The sequence below is a fragment of the Microcebus murinus genome, chromosome 26, assembly GCF_040939455.1.
Source record: "Microcebus murinus isolate Inina chromosome 26, M.murinus_Inina_mat1.0, whole genome shotgun sequence".
Classification (NCBI taxonomy): Eukaryota; Metazoa; Chordata; class Mammalia; order Primates; family Cheirogaleidae; genus Microcebus; species Microcebus murinus.
The window spans coordinates 19,164,587-19,187,243 of record NC_134129.1 but is presented as its reverse complement, the minus strand read 5'-3'; the positions used below and the strand labels follow the sequence as shown (position 1 = coordinate 19,187,243).

The 22,657-nt window shown below is 38.1% G+C and overlaps 1 protein-coding gene across 1 annotated transcript in view; it reads right to left on the bottom strand.

Annotated features, from left to right (window-relative positions):
- GABRG1 (gamma-aminobutyric acid type A receptor subunit gamma1) overlaps positions 1-6,735 on the bottom strand; it is a 69,983-nt gene extending 63,248 nt beyond the window's left edge. The window contains exon 1 of the mRNA XM_012743043.3: positions 6,490-6,735. Coding sequence (XP_012598497.1) covers positions 6,490-6,593 — 104 coding nt within the window. The 5' untranslated portion in view covers positions 6,594-6,735. The remainder of the gene's footprint in view (positions 1-6,489) is intronic.
- Positions 6,736-22,657: the final 15,922 nt, after the last annotated feature.

The window sequence follows — 22,657 nt, the reverse complement described above, 5'->3', positions numbered from 1 at the left end:
AGCAATCCTCCCGCCTCGGCTTCCCAGAGTGCTAGGATCACAGGCGTGAGCCACACCGCTATTTTAAAGCCATATGCCAGATGACCAACGTAAAAGATCCCCTAAAAGATGCAGGAATACAGTTTTCAAAAGTCCTACCAAACTGTGAGCCCGTACCTCTGGCCCAGAGCAGAAACGTTATCTGTCTCTCTCTATCCTTCACTAACACTGACCTGAACTTCTGCCTTTGACAGCTGAGACCATACAATTATCTTCCCAGAGTTGCAACTGATGGCAGCCTCGTTGGAGCGTTCATGGCACCTCACTGAGAATTCTGGCCAGCGATGAAGGCATTTTATGGTCTTGACTTGTTTCCATTAGTAAGCCATCTCAATACAAACTACTACTAGAGCTTAGGATCACTGGAAGCATAGACTCTGATTCTCTGCCCTGTGCATCTAGTATATATATACTATAAGACACATATCCTATTTGCACTGTACAAACACTGTAAGGGCAAGGGTTTTGTGTTACTTACCACTATCTCCGGTTCCCAGAACCCTGCTTAACAAACACAGTGGGCACTGAGCAAAGGCGTGCTGAGTGAATGGTCATGTTGAATAAATGTTTATTGAATGAGTTAATAGCTAAGGCTATTTTCTAAAGCATAAGACTCCAACTGGCTAAACCGTTTTTTGCACTGGATACACTTAGATTGTAAGATGTTTAAAAATAGAAAAAAAAAAAAAAACAACATAAATTTCATCTGCCTCCCGCAGAGCACAAGGACACTCTTAACAAGCTTCTGCTTGAATATGGCTAATGATGCTAAGACATCCGTTATCTCGCTAGAAAACTTTTGTATTGGAAGAAAATCTGCCTTCATGTAACTTTCACTGCTTGGTTATAGTTGGTCTGCTACACCTGTACTTAACAAATTCATTATGACTTTAGATAGCATTCTTAAAAACAAAGTAGTCATCTAATGTCTCATCAAAATAAATTAAAAATCCTTGCTTTTAACTTAAAAATCATCCTATGGGGATTTTTTTTTTTTAGATCAACTACTCCAGTGTATCAACATTTTCCCTAAAATAATCAATCTAGCACTGCACATAATATTCCGGAAAGCATGTTGATAAGTACAAAGTAAATTTTTCTACTTTCTATGCTTTATCAATGAGCTCATAACTGCACTATCTTTTTTTCTCTTCTATCCCCTCCTCTCTTCTTCTTTGCTTTCCTCCTCCTTTCTCCTTTCCTTCCTTTTGTTGCCTTCATCCATATTTCATGTTAATTGTTTAGGTTTATATTGCATTTTTAATCTGAGAGATTTCATAGCCAAGAATGCAGGCTCTGGACTTAGTGCACATGGATACGAGTCTTGGATTCAGCACTTATCAGCAGGATGGTCTTCAGTAAATTCCTAAAAATCAGCGCCCCAGTATTTCCACCTGTAAAATGGGGAGAATAAGGATATCTAGGCTGCAGTCTCCCTTCACACTTGATTGGTAACTCTGGTTAAGTACAACCTTCTAGGCTGAATATTGTCTTGAGAATTTGGTGGTACATTTTGCCCATAGTTTTCTGGTATTGCTGATGAGACATCTCATGGCTAATTCTCTTGTGTGAATGACGATCTATACCCTCATCATCTTCTATCCTCAAAAATTTAGACTCCTCTGTTTATCTTTAGAATCCTTAAGACATATTTCCTTATTTTGACCAAAAGATGTTTTCCTTTGATTCTGGGAGGGGGGAGGAGGAGATGGGTCTATACAACCACAATGAGTGAGATGTGCAACGTTTGGGGGATGGACATGCTTGAAGCTCTTACTAGAGGGGGAAGGGGGGCACGGGCAATATAAGTAACCTTAACACTTGTACCCCCATAATACGCTAAAATAAAAAAATAATAATAAAAAAAATGTGAGATCTCAATCAGCATGAAAAAATTAAAAAAAAATAAATAAAAATAAATAAATGTAGGTCTTAGCAGTATTAGAGTATCACTATGATAAGCCCAGCATATTGTACTGTGCAACACAGTAAGCATCCAATAAATATTTATTGAATTAAATGAGTGATTGATCTCTCCCAAATCCAAAAGAAATTTAATAACACGCAAGGATCCACGGATTTCACTCTACTGCATGTCAAACCACTTTAGGGTAAATAATACTAGAATAACTATGATTCCACAGATTACCTATTACTATATCTCTCTCTTTTTATTTTTTTTAGGTAAAATTTTAAGTGCTAGCTTCTTTGTATAAATTTTCCTTCTTGGTCGTGAAACAATCTGGACATGTAGATGCCATTTTCATGTCTCACAGATGAAGACTCGCTGCCTCAAAGATTTGTCTGAAGTCGCCCTAGTGGGAAATGTTAGGGCCAAACCGAGAATTCAGATCAAATGGTAAAGCCCAGGCTTCTCACTTGGTACCCTAACCACATGTGACTTATTCTCCTAAAGTCCATGCTTCCCTCTTCCCCCAAGGCAACCATTTATCATATTTTCATTATAATTTTTTTTTTTTGAGACAGAGTCTCACTTTGTTGCCCAGGCTAGAGTGAGTGCCGTGGCATCAGCCTAGCTCACAGCAACCTCAAACTCCTGGGCTCAAACGATCCTCCTGCCTCAGCCTCCCAAGTAGCTGGAACTACAGGCATGCACCACCATGCCCGGCTAATTTTTTCTATATATTTTTAGTTGGCCAATTAATTTATTTCTATTTTTATAGTAGAGACGGGGTCTCACTCTTGCTCAGGCTGGTTTCGAACTCCTGACCTCGAGCAATCTGCCCGCCTCGGCCTCCTAGAGTGCTAGGATTGATTACAGGCGTGAGCCACTGCGCCCGGCCATCATATTTTTTTTATTTCAGCATATTTTGGGGTTACAACTGTTAAGGTTACGTATATTGACCTTGCCCCCCTCTCCCCTCGAGTCAGAGCTTCAAGTGTGCCCATCCCCCAGTTGGTGTGCATCACTGCACTCATTATGTATGTGTGTACCCATCCCCCCCTCTCCCCTCCCACCTGCCTGACACCCAATAAATGTTATTCCTATATTCCCACCAGTGAAACCAGTTTGCTGGTGAGTACATGTGGTGCTTGTTTTTCCATTCTTGGGATACTTCACTTAGTAGAATGGGTTCCAGCTCTAGCCAGGAAAATACAAGAAGTGCCAGTTCACCGTTGTCTCTTATAGCTGAATAGTACTCCGTGGTATGCATATACCACATTTTTCTCAGGACATCCAGAACCATTTTTCAGTTTTCTACCCTTCCTTGTCTCCCCTTTGGGCCTCTACATTCATCATTATATTCATATATTAGATTAATCTATTTAATAATTGAGTAAAATGCCTAACATTTCCCTTTGTTGCTCAGCCAAAAGTGTATTTTATACTATAGAATGGAAAAAGAACATTGCTTGTTTAGATAACCTAAAAGACTATACACAGGGCATTTATCAGGTATGACATCTGCATTTTAGCTTCAAAGTCATTTTTTCTTAGTCCTTTGAATATTTAATTATCATGGATCTTCATTACTTAGTTATCTTGTTCTCAAAGTCTAAATGGTTGTCATCAGTATTTTACTAGAAACTTAAGCCCAAAATGTAAATGCCAAAAAAAAAAATCATTTATTTGCTACCACTCCCGCAAAATATATTACTGAAATTACTTGAAGATAATATATTTTAAAAAGTAAGTATATTTGAATATTTTCATTTGAGCAACTGAAAAACCAAAGCAAGTTATTTGCCTTGAGCTCTCTTGAAATGTAACTTCTTAGTGTTGTAAGTTACTTTTTAGGGCAGCTAAAATCTCAAAGCACTTTTTAAACTCTTTTATAAACCTGATGATAATGGGATTTTTTTTTTCCCCCAAGATTACAAAGAAGTCAAATCAAACTGAAGAGATTTTAACCAGCTTGTCAAAGTGCCATAGAGTATCATGGAGAATGAAACACAGGAACCATGACTATAGCTTTTAGCTACGATGATAGGATAGGTTTTCATAGTTCAGCAATATAAAAATCAATATAGTGTCTCTGCTCTACACTCTGGATAGAAACTAATGAGGAAGCAAGGCATTGCCTCTGATTTGCTATAAAAAAGAATAGCTTTCAATTGGGTAAGCACCAAGACGTATTTAGAAACATTGAAGACGTATTTTAGAAACCAGTATAAGGTACCAAAAGTCTTACAAACAGAACCATCTGTGGTTAGTTTTGGAAAGGTCTCTCAAAAGAAGGAGAAAGTGGGAGAGAATATGATTGCACATGGTTTACCCGTGTTGACGCCAGTTATCTCCAACTACATATTAAAAGGGTGAAAAGTTCACCATAACTGTAGCTACTTTAGTAACTGAAGATATGAACTCTCCTAACTGATGCCCTAAGAGCTCAGGGCTTAGGGCATCAGTTATCAATCAACCTACAGATTTATTTTTTAATATGCATTTATTCACTGGCCAGAATAATCCAGATTGTTTGTATTACTATGATAGAAAAAAAAATTTATGAATTTTAGCTGTATATCACCTCTCTCAGTTGCTCATACATATGGGAAAAGGATATGACATTTGCATTTAGAATTTCCATCTTGAAAACTACTAAGAAAAAAACAGTGAAGTAGCCATTGGTTCATTCTCTGATTCAGTTCAAATCTTAGACATATTGAATGTGAAAACCTAAGGAAATCATAAATTGTTATCTACTGCTATACTTTATTTCTTAGATGAAGGAACTGTGCCCAGAGAGGGTAAGCATCCTTGACATGTGAGATCATGACTCCAGACTGCTAATAATCTTGTCTCTGGTCAATACACCACATGGCTCTTGAACTCTGACAGGTTGATGAGAGTTCTGGGGCCAATTACAATACTCATTTTTTTTAAAAAATCCTCAAAAACGAAACCTTTTTATTTAAAACAAAACATCTCTTTGGATAGACAATATGCACTTTAACAAAAGCTTGCCTTTTTGGTTGAAAGGGAAACTTGTCCTTATAATGACAAAAGAGCATACAGGTTGTTATTTCAGAAAACCCCTGGGTAAATCTGTTTTTACTTTTGTAATATTACGAAGGTACATGTTCTACCTAAATATCTTCTATAAGTTTTTATAATATATTTGAAGGAATAAGCCATTACAATGCAACATGTGTAAGAAATAATTCACCTAGTTATATGTTTGTGTCCATGCAGAACATTTAAGAGTCTGAGGGAAAATGGTAAAATATTCAAAACTGTAATAGTGAAAAAAAGTACTCAGTGTCAAAAAATTTCTACCAAGCCTATTATTACTTAGCATACTTCAATCTCTATTTTCTGAGATAAATTACAGTTGTTCTATCTAGTGGTAATGGCAATAAATATTCAGTCAACCTTTATACTAAAATTTATAATAATAATTCATTTTAGCATTGATACAAGTAGTTACAAAAGCATGTTTCTGTTAATATCTTCATAGTGATTGTACTTTACTCGAGTTCTAAGCAGGATTATATAATACAATAAAATAATGTTAAATATACATTTATTTGGAACAAGTTACATGATACAAATAATGTGTCCCAGACCAATATAGTATCTATTTCTTAATCAACATATAACTATTCACCCACTACTCTTATTATGCACAATCCAAGTATGACACTTGAGCATTTTGTTTTTCTACCGGAATGATTTCAAAGTTTTATTGAAAGGTATTACAGCCCAGTGTTGTTCCTGTTAAATTGGAGGTTTGTGATTGGTAATCTCTCTCTCTCTCTTTCTTTCTCTGTCTCTCTCTCTCTCTCTCTCTCTCTCTCTCTCTCTCTCTCTCTCTCTCACACACACACACAGCCAAGACATTCATATCACTATACATTTTTTAATTACTAGTGGACAGCCAATTAAAAAACACTCAAAGCTGGTTCAAATAAAATAAACGTGGTTATTTTTGACTTAAATATCAATGCTGATATGATATTTTTAGTTAGATTTATAATCTTTCTTGATGTATAACATTGGTTTATTGCAGAAAGTTACCCAAAAAGGGTGTGAGTGTTGGGGGGGGGGAGTGTGGAGAGAAAAAGCTATCTTAGTATATAGAACAAAAGCATTATGTATATACCATACTTTGAAACAAGTTTCTGAAATAACTTTGTCTTCAAAATGCAGAATCATCCAGAAAGTTCATCAATGGCATTTCATTCACTAAATTTAGTAGCTAAGTCATTTTCTTTCCCCCCTCATCCCTTCCCAGTAACTGAACCTTTACTAGTTTATATACTCTGCTTGAAAGCCAAAAAGAACTGAATCTGGATGCTTTAGACATAAGCTAAATTCTCTTTCTAGGAGAGTGAATAGATCTAATAAGAAAAATGAAATGATGGTAAAATAAATGGCACACACATGAATTAGAAAATGCACATTACTTAGAATGAGGTTTTAAAAGGAAAGGGAAATAAGGGGTGGTAGATACCAAAGAATAGTTTGGAGTCCTTGAATCCACTCACCAGTTTCCCAGATGCAGAGTCAGTAGCAGGAACATCAGCCTCACCCCTCTGCTCTGATTCCCCAGAAGGAAGGGGGAGAAGAGCAAGGCTCTCCAAGAAGCCATCGGGATCCCGTTTTTCCTGTTTGCACTGCCCACTGGCTCAGTTCTCCAAAGCAGGACTTTCCCTCCCACCTCGGCAGCAGCCTGAGAGTAAGAGAGGCAGAGTGTGGGAAAGCCTCACACCTCCCACCAGGTGGGATGCGCCTCCCGGTGGAACTGAGCAGGGCAGCCAATCAGACAGAGAGGATGCTGGCATAAATTATCTTAAAAAGAGCTGGGCCAATGAGTGGCCCAGGGAGGCGGGGCTTCCCCTACTAGAAATTGAGCCCAGTAGGGAAAAGGGCTACGTTTATTCTAAAAGAAAAACAAACCTCTCTTCTCTCTGGCAGCCTGGGAGAGAGACGTTTGGGTGGCCTTCACAGGTTTTCTGTCCCCTGGCTTTCTCTCCTAACCCTATTCTGGGGCCTCTTTCCCTTCCTGGGGTTGGATTCTGAATCTGTCCTCCAAGAGAGACCCCTGGGAAACAGGCAATGCCTAATTGGTTTCCCCCAGGCGTTTTCTGAGGATTCTGCTAATTTTTGCTAATGATTATGGTGGTCTTGAGGGTGGGGTGGTGTCCCCTTTCTCTGTGTAGACCCAGCACCTGGCACGATGCCCCGCACAGATGAGCACTCACCTGAATGAATGAAGGAATGAATGAGCATGAGCGGGCTGCATGCATTCCTGCTAACCACGTTTGCCACAAGCCCCACTCCCTCCTCCCCTCCTGATGCTTTGCCTTTAGCAGAGGATTTGCAGTCTCTCCCTCTCCCGCCAGGCACCAAAAGATGACACGCATGAATAATCCCAGGCAGGAAAAAAAAGAAAAAAAAATCTCATTTTTGCAAATGCAAAAACAAAAACAAAAACAAAAAATCTGATTTTTAAAGTGATCCATGGGTGGTCCTGGCTGGCTCTTTTCCCCTTCCTTCCGCAGCTGCCTTTGCGTTTGTTGGGCGCCAGCGTTTGGTACCCAACTTCAGAAGGCTCTGCTTTGAGTTCGCAGCGGAGCCCTGGCAGTTGCCGTGGCAACCGGAAAGCCTCTGGCAGCTGGAGCAACTGCACAGGCGAAGACAGACGCTGGTGGAGCTGGGAGCAGGCTCTCGCTCTGCCCAGCCATCTTCTGCCTTCATGCCTTCCTGAAAACCTGCTTATTCCCACGGAAGTTGCCTAGGGTTGGCGGCTTTGGGCTGTCTCATTAATCACCCACCTCCCAGACCACCTCAAATTGGCCAGATTCTGAGCTGAACTGCAATCCACCACCTGGTTACCGAGCCTGTTTGTCTTACCTGCAAATAGTTCGAGCCAGAAGTAACAGTGTTTGTGCGTGGCCAAAAGGGAATTGTTACTATGTACCTACTGAAATCACTTAGAGAAACTGAATGTGGGTAACAAGGTTACAGTTTTTATTTTTGTTTTTGTTTTTTCTTGCCCTGAGTAACCAATGGTGCAGTGCTGGGATTTTCTCCCCCTCTTGACTGATTGATTCTCAATCCTTTTAGTCTCTGCAAATAGGTATTGACTCTCCTAGCTTTTCGTCTCCCACTATATGCTAATTAGGGAGCATTTTTCACTTGCACAAAAAAAGAATGCTAGTCAAGGTAGCCCCTGTCAAATAATTTATATAACAATAAGTTTCATTACAATACATTTTGAGGTGAATAAATTTGGGTAAAATGCAATGTCAATATAAACCCTAGTTGTTTTTTTTTTTTCTTTCCTTTTTTACGATTTCAATTAAGAATGTGCTTTGGAGAGCTATCTAACTGTTTCGTTGAATGCACACACTAATTCACTGATCTGATTAGCCAGTGAACTAGGAATTAATTCACTAGTAGTATGTTGTGAATAACAACTACTTGTCTAGTTAACCCTTGCATTTTGCTAAGATTAGGTAAGGGTTTTTTTAATACATTAATAAGAATATGATACTTTATAATGTTATGCAACAATAGTTGATAGTCTTCCCATCAATCATTCTAAAGGAGGTTTTACTCTCATTCTTTTCCTACATAACTGAAAGATGCTGAGAGCAGTTAAAAGAAATTAATGGAGGAGAAAGGTGAAGGATATATCCTTGGATACTAATAAGTTCTTTATTCTTGCAAAAGGTTTTTAAAAATTAGAATAAAGGAAAATTTCCTATAGTTTCCCAAATCTAGGTTTCTGCCAGTTTCGTGCCGAAATATTTTCCAACTCAGATCATTCATTTATATCAGGCACTTTTATCTGACTTTATTTCTATGTCTCTTCCTTTGATATATATATATTTTTTTTCATTTAATAATATATGGCTTCCAGGAAACCGATCCTATTCTACTGTCATAGTTAATTATAATTTCCTGCAAACTGCATAAAAGGGATTGGAGGCCCCCAGAATCTAGAAGAATTAAGGACGGTTTTGACATGTGTTGACCCTGACAATCTGTCCCACTTGATTTGATAAACAAGCTCTGTCTGTGTGTGGGAAAAGAAACACACCGTAGGCTCTGAATAGAACAAATAAGGTACGTTGTGCTCATCAAACAAGCCACAGTCTCTCTCAGGGGCACAATCGGGAAAACAGGTCAGGGGTCTGTATTACAGGATTCTAGGTTAGAGGAACAGAAGTTGCTACAGTAAGGAGCTGAAGAAAGCTCTCTGTCTTCCATTAAGGCAGTGGTTTTCAACTGGAGGCAATTTGAGCTTTGGTCAACGCCTGGAGATATTTTCAGTTGTCACAACCTGGGAGTTGGAGGGAGCTACTGGTACAGTGTTTCCCTGAAAAATAAAGCCTACCCATCAAATAAGCCCTAGCAGGATTTCTAAGCATTTGGGCAATAGAAGCCCTACCCCGAAAATAAGCCGTAGTGACGGGTGTGGCTGCGCAGCGCATCTGCACAACCCATGCATTTCATCTCAGAGCGGGAAAGAACACGAGCAGCCCTTCTCATCTGCCCCGTGAGAGCTCTATTGCCCGACATGAGAGATCAGGGCCGGTGGTTCTAAAGGAAATAGAGTCGCAAGAAATTCAGGATGGAATTCGGGGTTTGGAGAGTGATGATGATGTTCCAGAAGAAGACGACTTCACTCTATTTGAATCAGTGTAGATTGTTTTACCATCCTTAAAAACAATAACACATCCCCTAAAAATAAGCCCTAGGAAAAATAAATATAAGACCCTGTCTTATTTTCAGGGAAACACAGTATGTAGTGAATAGAGGCTAGAGTTGGTGCTATCTATCCTAAAATGCAAAAAAAAAAAAAAAAAAAAAAAAAAAAAAGCCTTCTCACAGCAAAGAATTACAGAGCTCAAACTGGCAATAGCGCCAGGGCTTAGAAGCCCTGCAATATGAGTGAAACAGGTAATTAGATCCCATTGAAGTCACTGATTTCCTTACATTGCCATTGAAGTCGCCATTCCCCTCCTCTTTCTTGTGACCCATGGAGCCACGATCATTATGCGCTAGTCTTATATCTCGTTGTAATGACTATCAACACACACTGCACAGCAATTTCCTTTTTTTTTTTTCTCTCAAAATTTGTTCAGGAATCACTTTAGAGTAAAATGCTTGGGTGCACCTATTAAAAATGCACATTTATGGACTTCACTATGACTTAGAGTTTTTAGTAAGAACCCCTGGAAATTGTCATGCATCAGAGCTGTAGAATCATTGCCCTACCGTCATTCCACAAAATGACCGGTGAGCCAGGAACCTGATCAACTAGTAGCAACTCTGGCCCTTCAAGGCAAGCTTTCAGCATGATTCATCTGCCCATTGTTAATCCATTTATTCAGCACTATTTATTAAGGAACTGACGTCAGGCACCAAGGCTGGTATTAGGAATACAATGGTGGACAGAACTTACCGCCTTAGTTTTTTCATCTATATGAAAGAGGATAAAAATTCTACTTAGCTTTATGAACTTGTTCTAAGGATTGGATAGATTCATACATGAGGATCACTTTGAATCAGTGCCTAGATAATAAGACATTACTCAAAGAAACATGTTAGTTGTGTTGTTATCTCATTGAGGATAGATTTTTAAACCCGATTATTCCCTCCAGCCCCTTGTATAGCACCTGGCACAGGATAGTTAGCTTGGAGAATGCACAGTCTAAAAGGGAGGGTGCAGAGAATTAGTGTGGGGGTTGGTGCGCCCACCCCGAGCTCAACATTATCCTAATATCTGGATTCTCCAGAGCAAAAAGACATTTTGAGGTGTGTTTCACTTCTCCTGATACACTTTCCTTCTGATAACCAAAACTCTACATCAAGTCAAGATATTGCTTGCAGCCTCCCAAACTAACCACTCAAAAATCATGCATGTTTTGCTTTGTCATATACTATTCTCTTAGTCTAAGAGACCCTCATTCTTTCTGATTAAGCTTAGGGGTCATTGTTTTTTTTTTTTTTCCAAGAAGCCCTCATTGATTGTTTGTTGCATACTAGTCTACATTACAGGGCTGCCCTATAAGAGTTAGTATTTTTGAGAGCTAACTATGTTCCACCAGGCATTGTTCTTAACAGTTCTGAATTACAGGTGCACATAGTCACCTGTCTTCCTAAGGCAGCTGCTTGATATCTGTGTCATAAACCGTAAACATATAGCATTTTTGGAAACTATTTATATTTCTACCCAAACTGCTAGTTCTGTTTTTTTTTAAGTTTTATATACTAAGGATTGGTAGTGTTTATAATATCTGGTATTGTGTGTTCACTATTATGTGCATATTTGATCAGTACCTTTCTCCCCCTAACAGGGGTCCTCAAACTTTTTAAACAGGGGGCCCAGTTCACTGTCCTTCAGACCATTGGAGGGCCAGACTATAGTTAAAAAAAAGCTATGAACAAATACCTATGCACACTGCACATATCTTATTTTGAAGTAAAAAAAAATAAAAAACAAATGGGCAAAAACACCCGCATGTGGCCCACAGGCTGTAGTTTGAGGATGCCTGCAAATGTAGCTCCATGAAGGTGGTGACTTCATTTGCTTGTGTCATCAACTCTGTAGCCCTTTTGTCCAAAGCAATGGCTAGCAGGTAGCAGGCAGTCATTAAATATCTGTAGATAGAATGTGCATTCAATTCATAATTGAATGATTAGACAAACTAATGACTTTAATCATTTTATATATTTCTGAAGCCATTAAGAGATCTCTGTTCCACAGCATGGACCTCAAGTGTCTGTATCCAAGTAGACAAATTCCAGATCGTGGTGCTTGACTTATTCCTTCCCATCAGACCATGGGGATCAAATATATATATATATATATATATATATATATATATATATATATATTTATTTAGAAGTTGCCAAGACCAAAGTCAACAAACCCAGCCATGTCAGTTTTTGTAATCAGATTATTACTTAAGTCAAACAGAGGTGAAAGCCAGCACAAAGAGATTTCAAAAGACTGAAGACAAACACCCTTTCAGTGTCATCTGTTCAGTCTTCTTAATCTCATACCCGGCCTCCAGAGTGCCACCAAAACAGAAGTCCAGAAGCTGTTCATTGATGTCAGGCGGCAATGGATTTGTGGTTTCTAATCCTAAAGCCATCCCATTTTTTTTTTTTTTTTGCCTTTCTGCTTCTATAATATAATTTCTGAATTTTTGTCACTGTTTATCTTCAGTGTTTCCTGCTTCTTCCATATTTTCTTTTCTACTTGATTTTCCCTCAACCAACATGCAAACGTGCTCTCGTATCTGTCATCAGAATACACGTGTATGCTGCTACCTTAGCTTCTTTTCTCCCTCAGTCTTGCATGCCCGCAGTTTCGTCGACAGCCGTCTTTTCATGCACCACAGTCTCTGGTTTGGCTTTTGCACCCAGGACACTAACGCCTGCATGTGGCCTGATCCAGCAGAATTTTCCAGTGCCCACCTTGTGTGATGTCTCATCTACATTTGAGCCAGTGGACCATTCCTACTTTCTCAACACACTCCTAAATGTCATGATATCCTGCTCTCCTGATTTTTTTTTTTTTTTTTGTGATGTATCTTTAATACTTTTTAGACTTCTTTACACTTGCTTGCTCTATCTAACCTCAACATTCCGGAGTCCCTCAAATATCGGTTTGACTTCTTTTCTTTTCACACCGCACCGTCACCTTTGGCAACCTCGTCATTGCAAATGTGTGTGTGCTATTGCAAAAACTCAAAAACATCTCCCTAAATTACACTGCAAGTCAACGAATTTCTGTTGGGCTTCAGACACACATATCCATCTAATGCCAGTCAGTTAGTCAAACCGGAGACCACACAGTGGTTTTTTTTGTTTGTTTGTTTGTTTTTGTTTTTTCTCTCTTGAAACATATTATCTTTTAATCTATCACTAACTTTTTTCAATATTCTCAGGTCTCATCTCCAATCTACCCAGTGTAAATAGATTGCAGCAAACATAGGCTCATAATTGAGTGGCCTGTGTTCAAACCCAAACTTCTCTACTTATGAGCTACATAAAAAATAGAAAGCTATCTGCAGGATCTACTTCTATAAAAAAAAAAAATAAAAATAGAAAGCTTATGCATTACTTCCCATACAGTCGCTGTGAAAATTAAATTAGTCAATTTATATAATAAAGCACTTAGAATAGTGCCTTGTATATAGTAAGTGCTCAGTTAATCTTAACAATCCTTACTACTGTTATTATCATTATCAAGTTCTTTCTATCTCTGCAGCCAATGAATCCAAGTGGCCATTATCTCTTTTGCTTAGACTACCTACACCTTCCATTTCCAACCTTGCCTACCTTTCATTTATTCTTTATGTAACTCCCAGAAATGGCCTTTTACAAAGTGGAAATCTGAAATGTATTCCATTTAAACCATTCAATGATTTCTTATTGTCGTTAGGACAAAAGGCAATAATATTTTCATGGCCCATGGGACCCTCTGGGTTCTGGCCTCTCCCTCTCTCTCCTGCTTCACTTTTGCAACTCAACTCTCTCCTCCTCTCACTGTGTTCCAACCAGAATGACTTCCCTTTAGTTTCTTCCACTGCCTTGCCTTATTTTTTTTACTTTACTGTTTCAAAGGTGATTTTCCTGCACCTGGATCACTCCACCCCACCTTCCATCTGTCCTTATCCTTTTTTCAGTCTCACCTTGGCCGGCACATCCTCAAAGAAACCCTAATTCTTCAATGATTAACTCCTCCGTCTATTAGCAGCCAGCACTTTTTCCTTCCTGAGGTTTGCTGTATTTTATAATTCATTGACCCATTTAACTCGATAAATAGTAACTGAGCATCTGGGTTTCAGGCACTCTTGTGTGTAGTAAAGATACCACAACAAAGAAAACATAGATGTTTGTGCTCTCATGAAAAGCATTCTATTGAACTTCCTATAAAATATGAATTATATTTTCATTCTTAAAAATATTTTGTTCATAATCAGTTCAATTTTTGTCCCTTTTCTAGACTGTAACTATTTGATGGCAAGAGATTATTTTTTCCTTTCTTTCTTTTTTTTTGTTTTGTTTTGAGACAGAGTCTTACTCTGTTGCCCCAGGTAGAGTGCAGTGACGTCATCATACATCATAGCTCAAACCTGCAACCCCTGGACTCAAGCGATCTTCCCACCTCAGCCTCCCAAGTAGCTGGGACTTCAGGCACTCACCACCATGCCTGGCTAATTTTTCCATTTTTTTGTAGAGACAGGGGTCTCATTCTTGCTTAGGCTGGTCTCAGACTCCTGAGCTCAAGAAATCGTCCCACCTTGGTCCCCCAGAGTGCTTGTGGGTGAGCCACTGTGTCAAGCCCATTTTTTCCTTTCTTTACACTATCCCCAAAATGTTTACAGTGACAAGCATAACAACTTATTGAATGAATAAATGAAGGAAACAATGAGGTACAACATTTCTACATTACTATCTCTGTAACTTTGAGCATTATATTTCATTTCTGTAAGCTTCAGTCTTTTACCTATAAAAGGTTAGGATATTAATATAGAATTTGTAGTTGATGTACTACTATTAGATAATATAAATAAAATGCTTATCAGTGCTTTATTAATGTGCTAAGCACATTAATTATTTTTGTGATCGTGGCAAAGCATGTCTCTTTGGGCCTAAAATTTTACAACAAAAAATGAAAATGATAATTATTCATATCAAAATGGGTGAGTATGAAGAGCAAGTAAAATAACCCTTTGTAAAGAATTAGGTGGTTTAGAAATATTAGTTGTTGATATTGTTATTGCTTTTTGATGATCAGTACAAAATGGCCAGCAAATAAGAAGACATAATAAAGTCATACAAAATATCAAGAGCTGGCCGGGCGCGGTGGCTCACGCCTGTAATCCCAGCACTCTGGGAGGCCGAGGCGGGAGGATCGCTCGAGGTCAGGAGTTCGAAACCAGCCTGAGCAAGAGCGAGACCCCGTCTCTACTATAAATAGAAATAAATTAATTGGCCAACTAGTATATATAGAAAAAATGAGCTGGGCATGGTGGCGCATGCCTGTAGTCCCAGCTACTCGGGAGGCTGAGGCAGGAGGATTGCTTGAGCCCAGGAGTCTGAGGTTGCTGTGAGCTAGGCTGACGCCACGGCACTCACTCTAGCCTGGGCAACAAAGCGAGACTCTGTCTCAAAATAAAATAAATAAATAAACAAAAATAAAACAAAATATCAAGAGCTAACAATTATATAGTTCTTATGGTTTGCTAAACATCGAATATCTTGATTTGGATAGTTTAGCTTACTGAACCCCTAAACAATAATTGGCAGGGAGTTACTGTGACTATCTCTTTGTTTTACAGATGAGGAAACTGAAGGGCAGTGATGTGGGAAGTTTGTCAGGTCACACAGCAAATAAATGACAGAGGGTGGATTTGAACCGTGAGAGTCAGGTTTTGGAGCTCACGGTTTGAACTGCTACATCACAGTATCCTTTGCATGGCAGAGGAGTCATGATATCTGCTTTAAAGCAAATTGTTCCGGTTTCTTCCACCTTTCCCCACCTCAGGTTAACCATCATGGCTATACCAGTGACTATAAACCAAAGCATCACTGTTGGGAAAACCTTTCATATTTCACTTTAAAGAGGCGCCCCATAAAATTGTCAAGAGTGGGAAAGAGTTTCTGAAGAATGAGCCTGAAGCAGCCATGTTTCAAAAGAATATAGCCCTGTTTAAGATAGGAGACGCTTACAGGAAAGAGGCCCTGGCACTGGGAGATTTATTGTAGCCTGACATTTAATGAAAACCCTAAAGGTTTTGATGGAGCTTTATTATATCAATTACTCACCTGCTTCATATAGCCTAATATATTTTATTTTAAAAAATGCCTTGCTAGCAGGACTGGCGTGGAAATAGTAGCCCCCGGGGCATCTTCGAATGGGTCCTGTCCGGTACCTAACTCCCTGCTCATCCAGTTTATAGCCCTTGATGTGTCTACTTATGTGATTTTGACTAGCAGCTAAAGAATAATATAATTTCCTATAGCCGTTAGGGTCTAGAGAGAAAGAGAGAGAGAGAAAGAGGGACAGAGAGAGAGAGAGAGAGAGAGAGGGAGAGAGAGGGAGAGGGAGACAGAGACAGAGAGAGAGAACTTCCTTCTACTTTCATATTTCCTCCCTCATTTATCTCACAGTAGCTTTTGGTCCACCAAAGAACTCAGCAACTACGTATAAATATCAGGAAGCCATTTATAATCCTCAAGTGTCCTCTTAGCACCATGAGGAAGTGCCATTTATGCCAAAAGAATTGCCAGTCTGTATTAACAAAAGTCTGGGAGCCCACATGGGAATGGGTTCTAAGTAGGTTGGATCAGAGTAGAAGGATTATAATGTTGGATCAGCAAATTGTGTTGCAATGGGTGGGTGCACTGAGCAAAGAATCTGGGTTCAAAATATTAAATCAAGAAGGGAAGAGTGTTCGTAACAGTGTTCCTGCTTTTCTGTTTGACTAAGCCTTTAGTCAAAGGTAACTTACAATAATGAAGCTGAAATGTCCTTGGCACTATGAAGTGCTTATCCAAAGTTGCAGAAAGAAATGGATGTTAGAATGGATTGGTTCTACAAGACCTGCTAACCATCCTCGATCTATGCCCCTGAGTTTTCTCTTTCTTTCTTTCTTTCTTTCTTTCTTTCTTTCTTTCTTTCTTTCTTTCTTTCTTTCTTTCTTTCTTTCTTTCTTTCTTTCTTTCCTCCTTTCCTCCCTCCCTCCCTCCCTCCCTCCCTCCCTCCCTCCTTTCTTTCTTTCTTTCTTTCTTTCTTTCTTTCTTTCTTTCTTTCTTTCTTTCTTTCTTTCTTTCTTTCTTTCTTTCTTTCTTTCTTTCTTTCTTTTTCTTTCTTGCCAGGAAAGCAGGATAAATATTTCTTTTATTTTTTCTTTTTATTGCATCATGTTGTGGGGGTACAAATATTGTTAAGGTTACATATATTGCCCTTGCCACCCCTCCCCGCTCCCAGCCCCTGAGTTTTCCCAAGGATACTCTCTTTACCTTAATGCATTCATGAGGGAAGCTCTAACAGCCTTAAAGAACTCTGTAGTGGCTATTACCTGTAGGCTAGGAATGACAGTAACGCTGCAATAGAATTGGATTCCTGAAATTCAGTGGGGATAATGGGATCTTGAGGACTCCCTATATTTAATAGACGTACTGAAATCCCGGAATGGCAGGGGCCAAGTGGCAGCACTTAATAATCAGAGTTACGGTAAGCAATAGTGCCAAGGTTACTTCAATGTGTAGCATTAGTAGAGCCCACACGGTGATCAGCATAGTTTGGCCTGCAGGCATTCTTGCTGTTAGTGTTATGGACTGAATGTTTGTGTCCTACCAAAATTCATGTGTTGAATAGTACTCCATGGTATACATAGGCCACATTTTATGAATCCACTCACGTATTGATGGGCACCTTAGGTTGTTTCCGCATCTTTGCAATTGTGAATTGTGCTGCTATAAACATTCGAGTGCAGGTGTCTTTTTCATAAAGTGACTTTTGATCTTTTGGGTAGATCCCCAGTAATGGAATTGCTGGATCAAATGCTACATCCACTTGTATCACTTTAAGGGTATCTCCATATTGCTTTCCACAGAGGCTGAACCAGTTTGCAGTCCCACCAGCAATGTAGGAGTGTTCCTATCTCTCCGCATCCATGCCAACATTTATTGTTTGGGGACTTTTTGATAAAGACCATTCTCACTGGAGATAAGTGATATCTCATTGTGGTTTTGATTTGCATTTCCCTGATGATTAGAGATGTTGAGCATTTTTTCATATGTTTGTTGGCCATTATTCTGTCTTCTTTTGGAAAGTTTCTGTTCATGTCCTTTGCCCGCTTTTTGATAGGGTTGTTTGATTTTTCCTTGCTGATTCAAGAAACAGCGGTGATACTGCACCTCTTGTATTTTCCTGGCTAGAGCTGGAACCCATTCTATTAAGTGAAGTATCCCAAGAATGGAAAAACAAGCACCACATGTACTCACCAGCAAATTGGTATTAACGGATCAACACCTAAGCGGACACATAGGAATAACATTTATCGGGTGTCGGGCAGGTGGGAAGGGGGGAGGGGACGGGTATATACAAACATAATGAGTGAGATGCACACCAACTGGGGGATGGGCACGCTTGAAGCTCTGACTCGAAGGGGGAGGGAGGGCAAGGGCAATATACATAACCTTAACATTTGTACCCCCATAATACGCTGGAAAAAAAATCAAAAATAATAAAAATTCATATGTTGAACTCTTAACACCCAAGTTTTATGGTATTAGGAGGTGGGGACGTTGGGAGGTAATCAGGTCATGGGGGTGGAGACTTCATGAATGGGACCAGTGCCCTTGTAAGAAGAAACAAGAGAGAGATTGTTTCTCTTGGCTCTGTGAGAATATAGCTAGAAAACCACCATCTGCAAATCAGGATCAATGCCCTCACAAGGTTAAGAACTAATGCCCTAAGTATTCATACAGTCATTGATCTGCATGTATTCTGGTCTTTACTTTCAACCCACAACGGATATCATTTAAATTTCAAATGTCAATGCAATTACCACAAACCTGTGTGTCCTCAGAATGAAATGATAGAGTATATAAGGAGCTTAGGTCAAATAGTGTCATTTTTCCACATCAATTTACACATAGAATAACTTCAGAGGTTGTATATATATATATATATATATATATATATATATATATATGTATATATATATGTATATATACACATAACAGATACATACATATATATATTCCATTATATTCCATTGTTTCATATATACATGAAGTATATATATTCCATATATTTCCATTATATTCCATGATTTATTCCATTAAATTCCATTATATGTATATTCCATTATATACATATATATATATTCCATATATATATTCCATTATATATATTCCATTATATACATATAATGGAATTTAAGGTAGAAACAACTACTTTGAGATAATTTCATCAGCTTTCTCTGCAGGTCAACTGACCGACCACATGACTAGAACTTTCTCCTGACAAGCATGCTGAAGGGTCATGGTTCTGATGTCCTTGTAGTTCACATTGCTTCACTCTGTTAGGTAACAGCAGTCAATGTGGATTGAAGCTACTCATCAACCAAGCAAAGAGAGCATAGATTAAATCAATAATGTCACCCTGAAGCAGGGTTAAAAGGTATCTTTTTTTAAGAATGTTTTTCTCCCCTATTTTAATAGGCATATTATTACTGAATTATGGCAGTTCTTTATATATGAATACGATTCTTTTAATGAGTATGTGATTTGCAAATATTTTCTCCAAGTCTGTATCTCATCGTTTTATTTTCTTCACGGTGTCTTTTGAAGACTGAAAGACTTTATTTTGATGAAGTACAGGTATCACTTTGTTTTCCTTTTATGGTTTGTACTTTATGTGTCCTAAGAACTCTTTGCCTAACCAAAGGTCAGAAAAATTTTCTCTTATGTCTTCTTCTAGGAGTTTTGTAGTTGTAGGTTTAAGTTTGGTTCTGTGGTCTGATTTGTGTGTGATGGTTAATTTTATGTGTCAACTTGATTGGAGCACAGGTTGCTGAGATATTTGGTTAAATATAGTAAAGGGTGTGTCTGTGAGGGTTTTTTCGTATGAGATTAATATTTAAACTTGTAAACAGAGAAACATAGATTGCTCTAGGTGGGCCACATCTGATCCTGAATTGAACAGAAAGGTGGAATAAGGGAGAATTTGCTCCCTCTGCTACTATATTATATATTTATTATAAGAAACAACAAAGATAAGAACAAAAATCATTTAAATTAAAAACATAAAGACACTAGGGAAAAATCAAAGAAGCAAAAATCTGATTCTCTGAACAGATCAATGCAATTGATAATCTTCAGCAAGACTGATCACAAAATCAAGAGAAGATACATATTGCCAAAATCTGGAATGAAAGAGGGAACATCTCTAGGTCCTACAGAGATTAAAGCAAGCATTGGCAAACGTTTTCTGTAAACGGGCCAAAAGTAAACTTTTCAGTGCACATATAGTCTCTGTTGCATGTTCTTCTCATTTTATTTGTTTTTAGAATCCTTTAAAAATGTTAAAAAATTTTACATTGTAGGGTATATAAAAAGAGGCAGTGGACAAGGCCAATTGAGGTTGAGGGAATAGTAAGGACAAGTTATAAACAGATTTAAGCCAAGACAATGCAAAATTTCCTTGAAATATAAAAATTTCTAATGTTCATTCAGGAATAGCTGAATAACTGGATTGATTACCGTATTGATTGAAAAGATTGAATTTGTAGTTAAGAATTTTCCAGCAGAGAGAACCTTGTGCCTACATGACTTCATTGGCAAATACCAACAAATATTAAAGAAAGAAACAATATCAGTTATACACGAATTCTTCCAGGAAATAGAAGAACTTGAGAACTTCCAACTCATTTTATAAGGGGGAAAAAACCCTGAAAAACCTACTGAACAATAACCTGCAAGAACATTGTATTAGTTTTCTCTGGCTGCTATAACAAATATCTCACAGGTCCGGAGCCCACAAGTATGAAATCAGTATGAATGGGCCCAAATTATGGTGTTAGCAGGGTTACACCCCCTCTGGAGATTTTAGTAGATAATCCACTTCATTCAATTCAATCCTTCAACAGGTGAAACCCTGTTGAGAAGAACTTTCTAGTGAGTTTGAGCTCCCATTTTGTCTGGGGGATCCCCAGATATCCCAAACTGACATATTAGCCTGCATTTAGCCTTTAATTATTTCTTAAACTTTCAACTGATATTTCTTACCTAATTGTGTAATGATTTCCTTTATTCTTCTGTGCTTTGCCAAAAGTGAAATAATTCTTATGTCTCACCTGTCTTCCTTAGAAATTATTTATTTGCCTTCTAATTTTAGCTCTCTGAGGAGCAAAAAAGTACTGATTTGTAGATTATTCAGCTCTTTTTGTTTATTTGTTTTTAGGGTGAAGGTGACCTATTTTGCAGCTTCCTACATGTTAAGCAGAAAAAAAGGTCTACACGTAGTTTTTTTTAAAAATGCACAATTGCTGAAAGATAAGGATTAGTGTGATTATATACTTGTGAAAAGGAAATAAAAATGTTACAGGCTTTATGCAACTACATTTTCAAAGTTATTTAACATAATTTTACTGTGTCACCTGAAAGTGAAGAATGCCTATCAAAATTTAAATTAATGAATGCCTTTTGTAAAGGTCAAAAAAACCCACAAAGTTTGTGTTGCACACTGAAGTAAGCAAACTACATTTGAGCTATTTTAATTCTGCGTGTCCCACTTGAAGAGGGACATTGACAAAAATTTATGATGGTAGAGAACCATCCCATTCGAGAGACTAAAAGATCCATTTATACAACTGCAGTTATTTTGGAGACAGATTAGAAATCAAGTTAAGTAGCAAAATATGACAGCTATCTTTGCAAAGCTCCCTGTGGCTATTAAGCTGGCAGCAACAAGTAGAAAAGAAAATTTTTGTTCTCTTTTAGAAATTAATAGAATGAGAAATGTTCTTTGAGACATGCTTTGTGTTTTAGATTCTCTGTTCTTGTACTTTTCCAGACATGTGACTGTAAACAAATTACTCAGTCTCTGGAGGTTCAGAATATAGAATTTCAAAGTGGAGAAAAAAAAAATATATATATATATATGGATTCCACCTATGGGTTGATTGGTATGCAAAAGCGTTTTGCCATTTAAAACATGCTTTAAAAGGGCACATGAAGAAATAAGTAGAAATAGAAATAACTATATTTAAAAAATCAAAAGTAAAATCGTAGACTATCATCGTTACCCAAAATCGAGGGTACCAATAATGAAGGAATCCATCAGTTAGTGTACGCCTCCTCTGTGCTAGGCTCATTCTTACGTACTTTGCAGGAATTATCCCATCTAAAATAAATCTACACACTGTCTCTGCATTGTAGCAACAATTCTATTATCCTGATCCTTGGATTACTGATCTCTACCCCCTCTGAAATTCAGGGACCCTTCACTGTTATTTCATCCAATTATACCCCATCTCCATAAATGTAAATCTAATAGTTAATTCTCAGACCAGAAATATACTTTTGTCCCAGCAGCCAGTCCCCAGCATTAATTTATTCTCCTTGCCATGAAGATCACAGAATTGAAATGAGATCTGTGAGTCTATAAGCAAGGAGCCAAGATGGTAACCTAGTCTACTTAACGAAGACTGTAGAAAAGTAATACATAGGGTGTTGGTGACACAAGTCTGAGTGGTGACACAAGTTGGTGACACAACCCTGTTCCGCAAGGCTCCAAGTTCCACAGGAGAGTCTGGTGTCAAAGCCTTAGGACAGGATTTCCCTCTATATCCTACAAACAGCAACAATCCCAATTCTAATCCCATAGCATTTTTATTGATACAAATAAATTATTCCAAAAGTCATTTTTTTTTATTTAAATAGATATGAAGATGCTGGGCCAACCAGAAATAGGTTTCTTTCCTATAGGAATTCTCGAATCTTTGTCTGTTGTGTGAATTTCCAAGAAGTGTAGTTAATATTATTAATTAATGTAGTTGATAATATGAATACTATTAATTACAGTACCTCCATTTCTATTTTGTCGTTGTTTTTATGTGTTTTGTTTTGCTTCCATAGATTTTCTCACACTTAAAATTCTACAGAGCATGT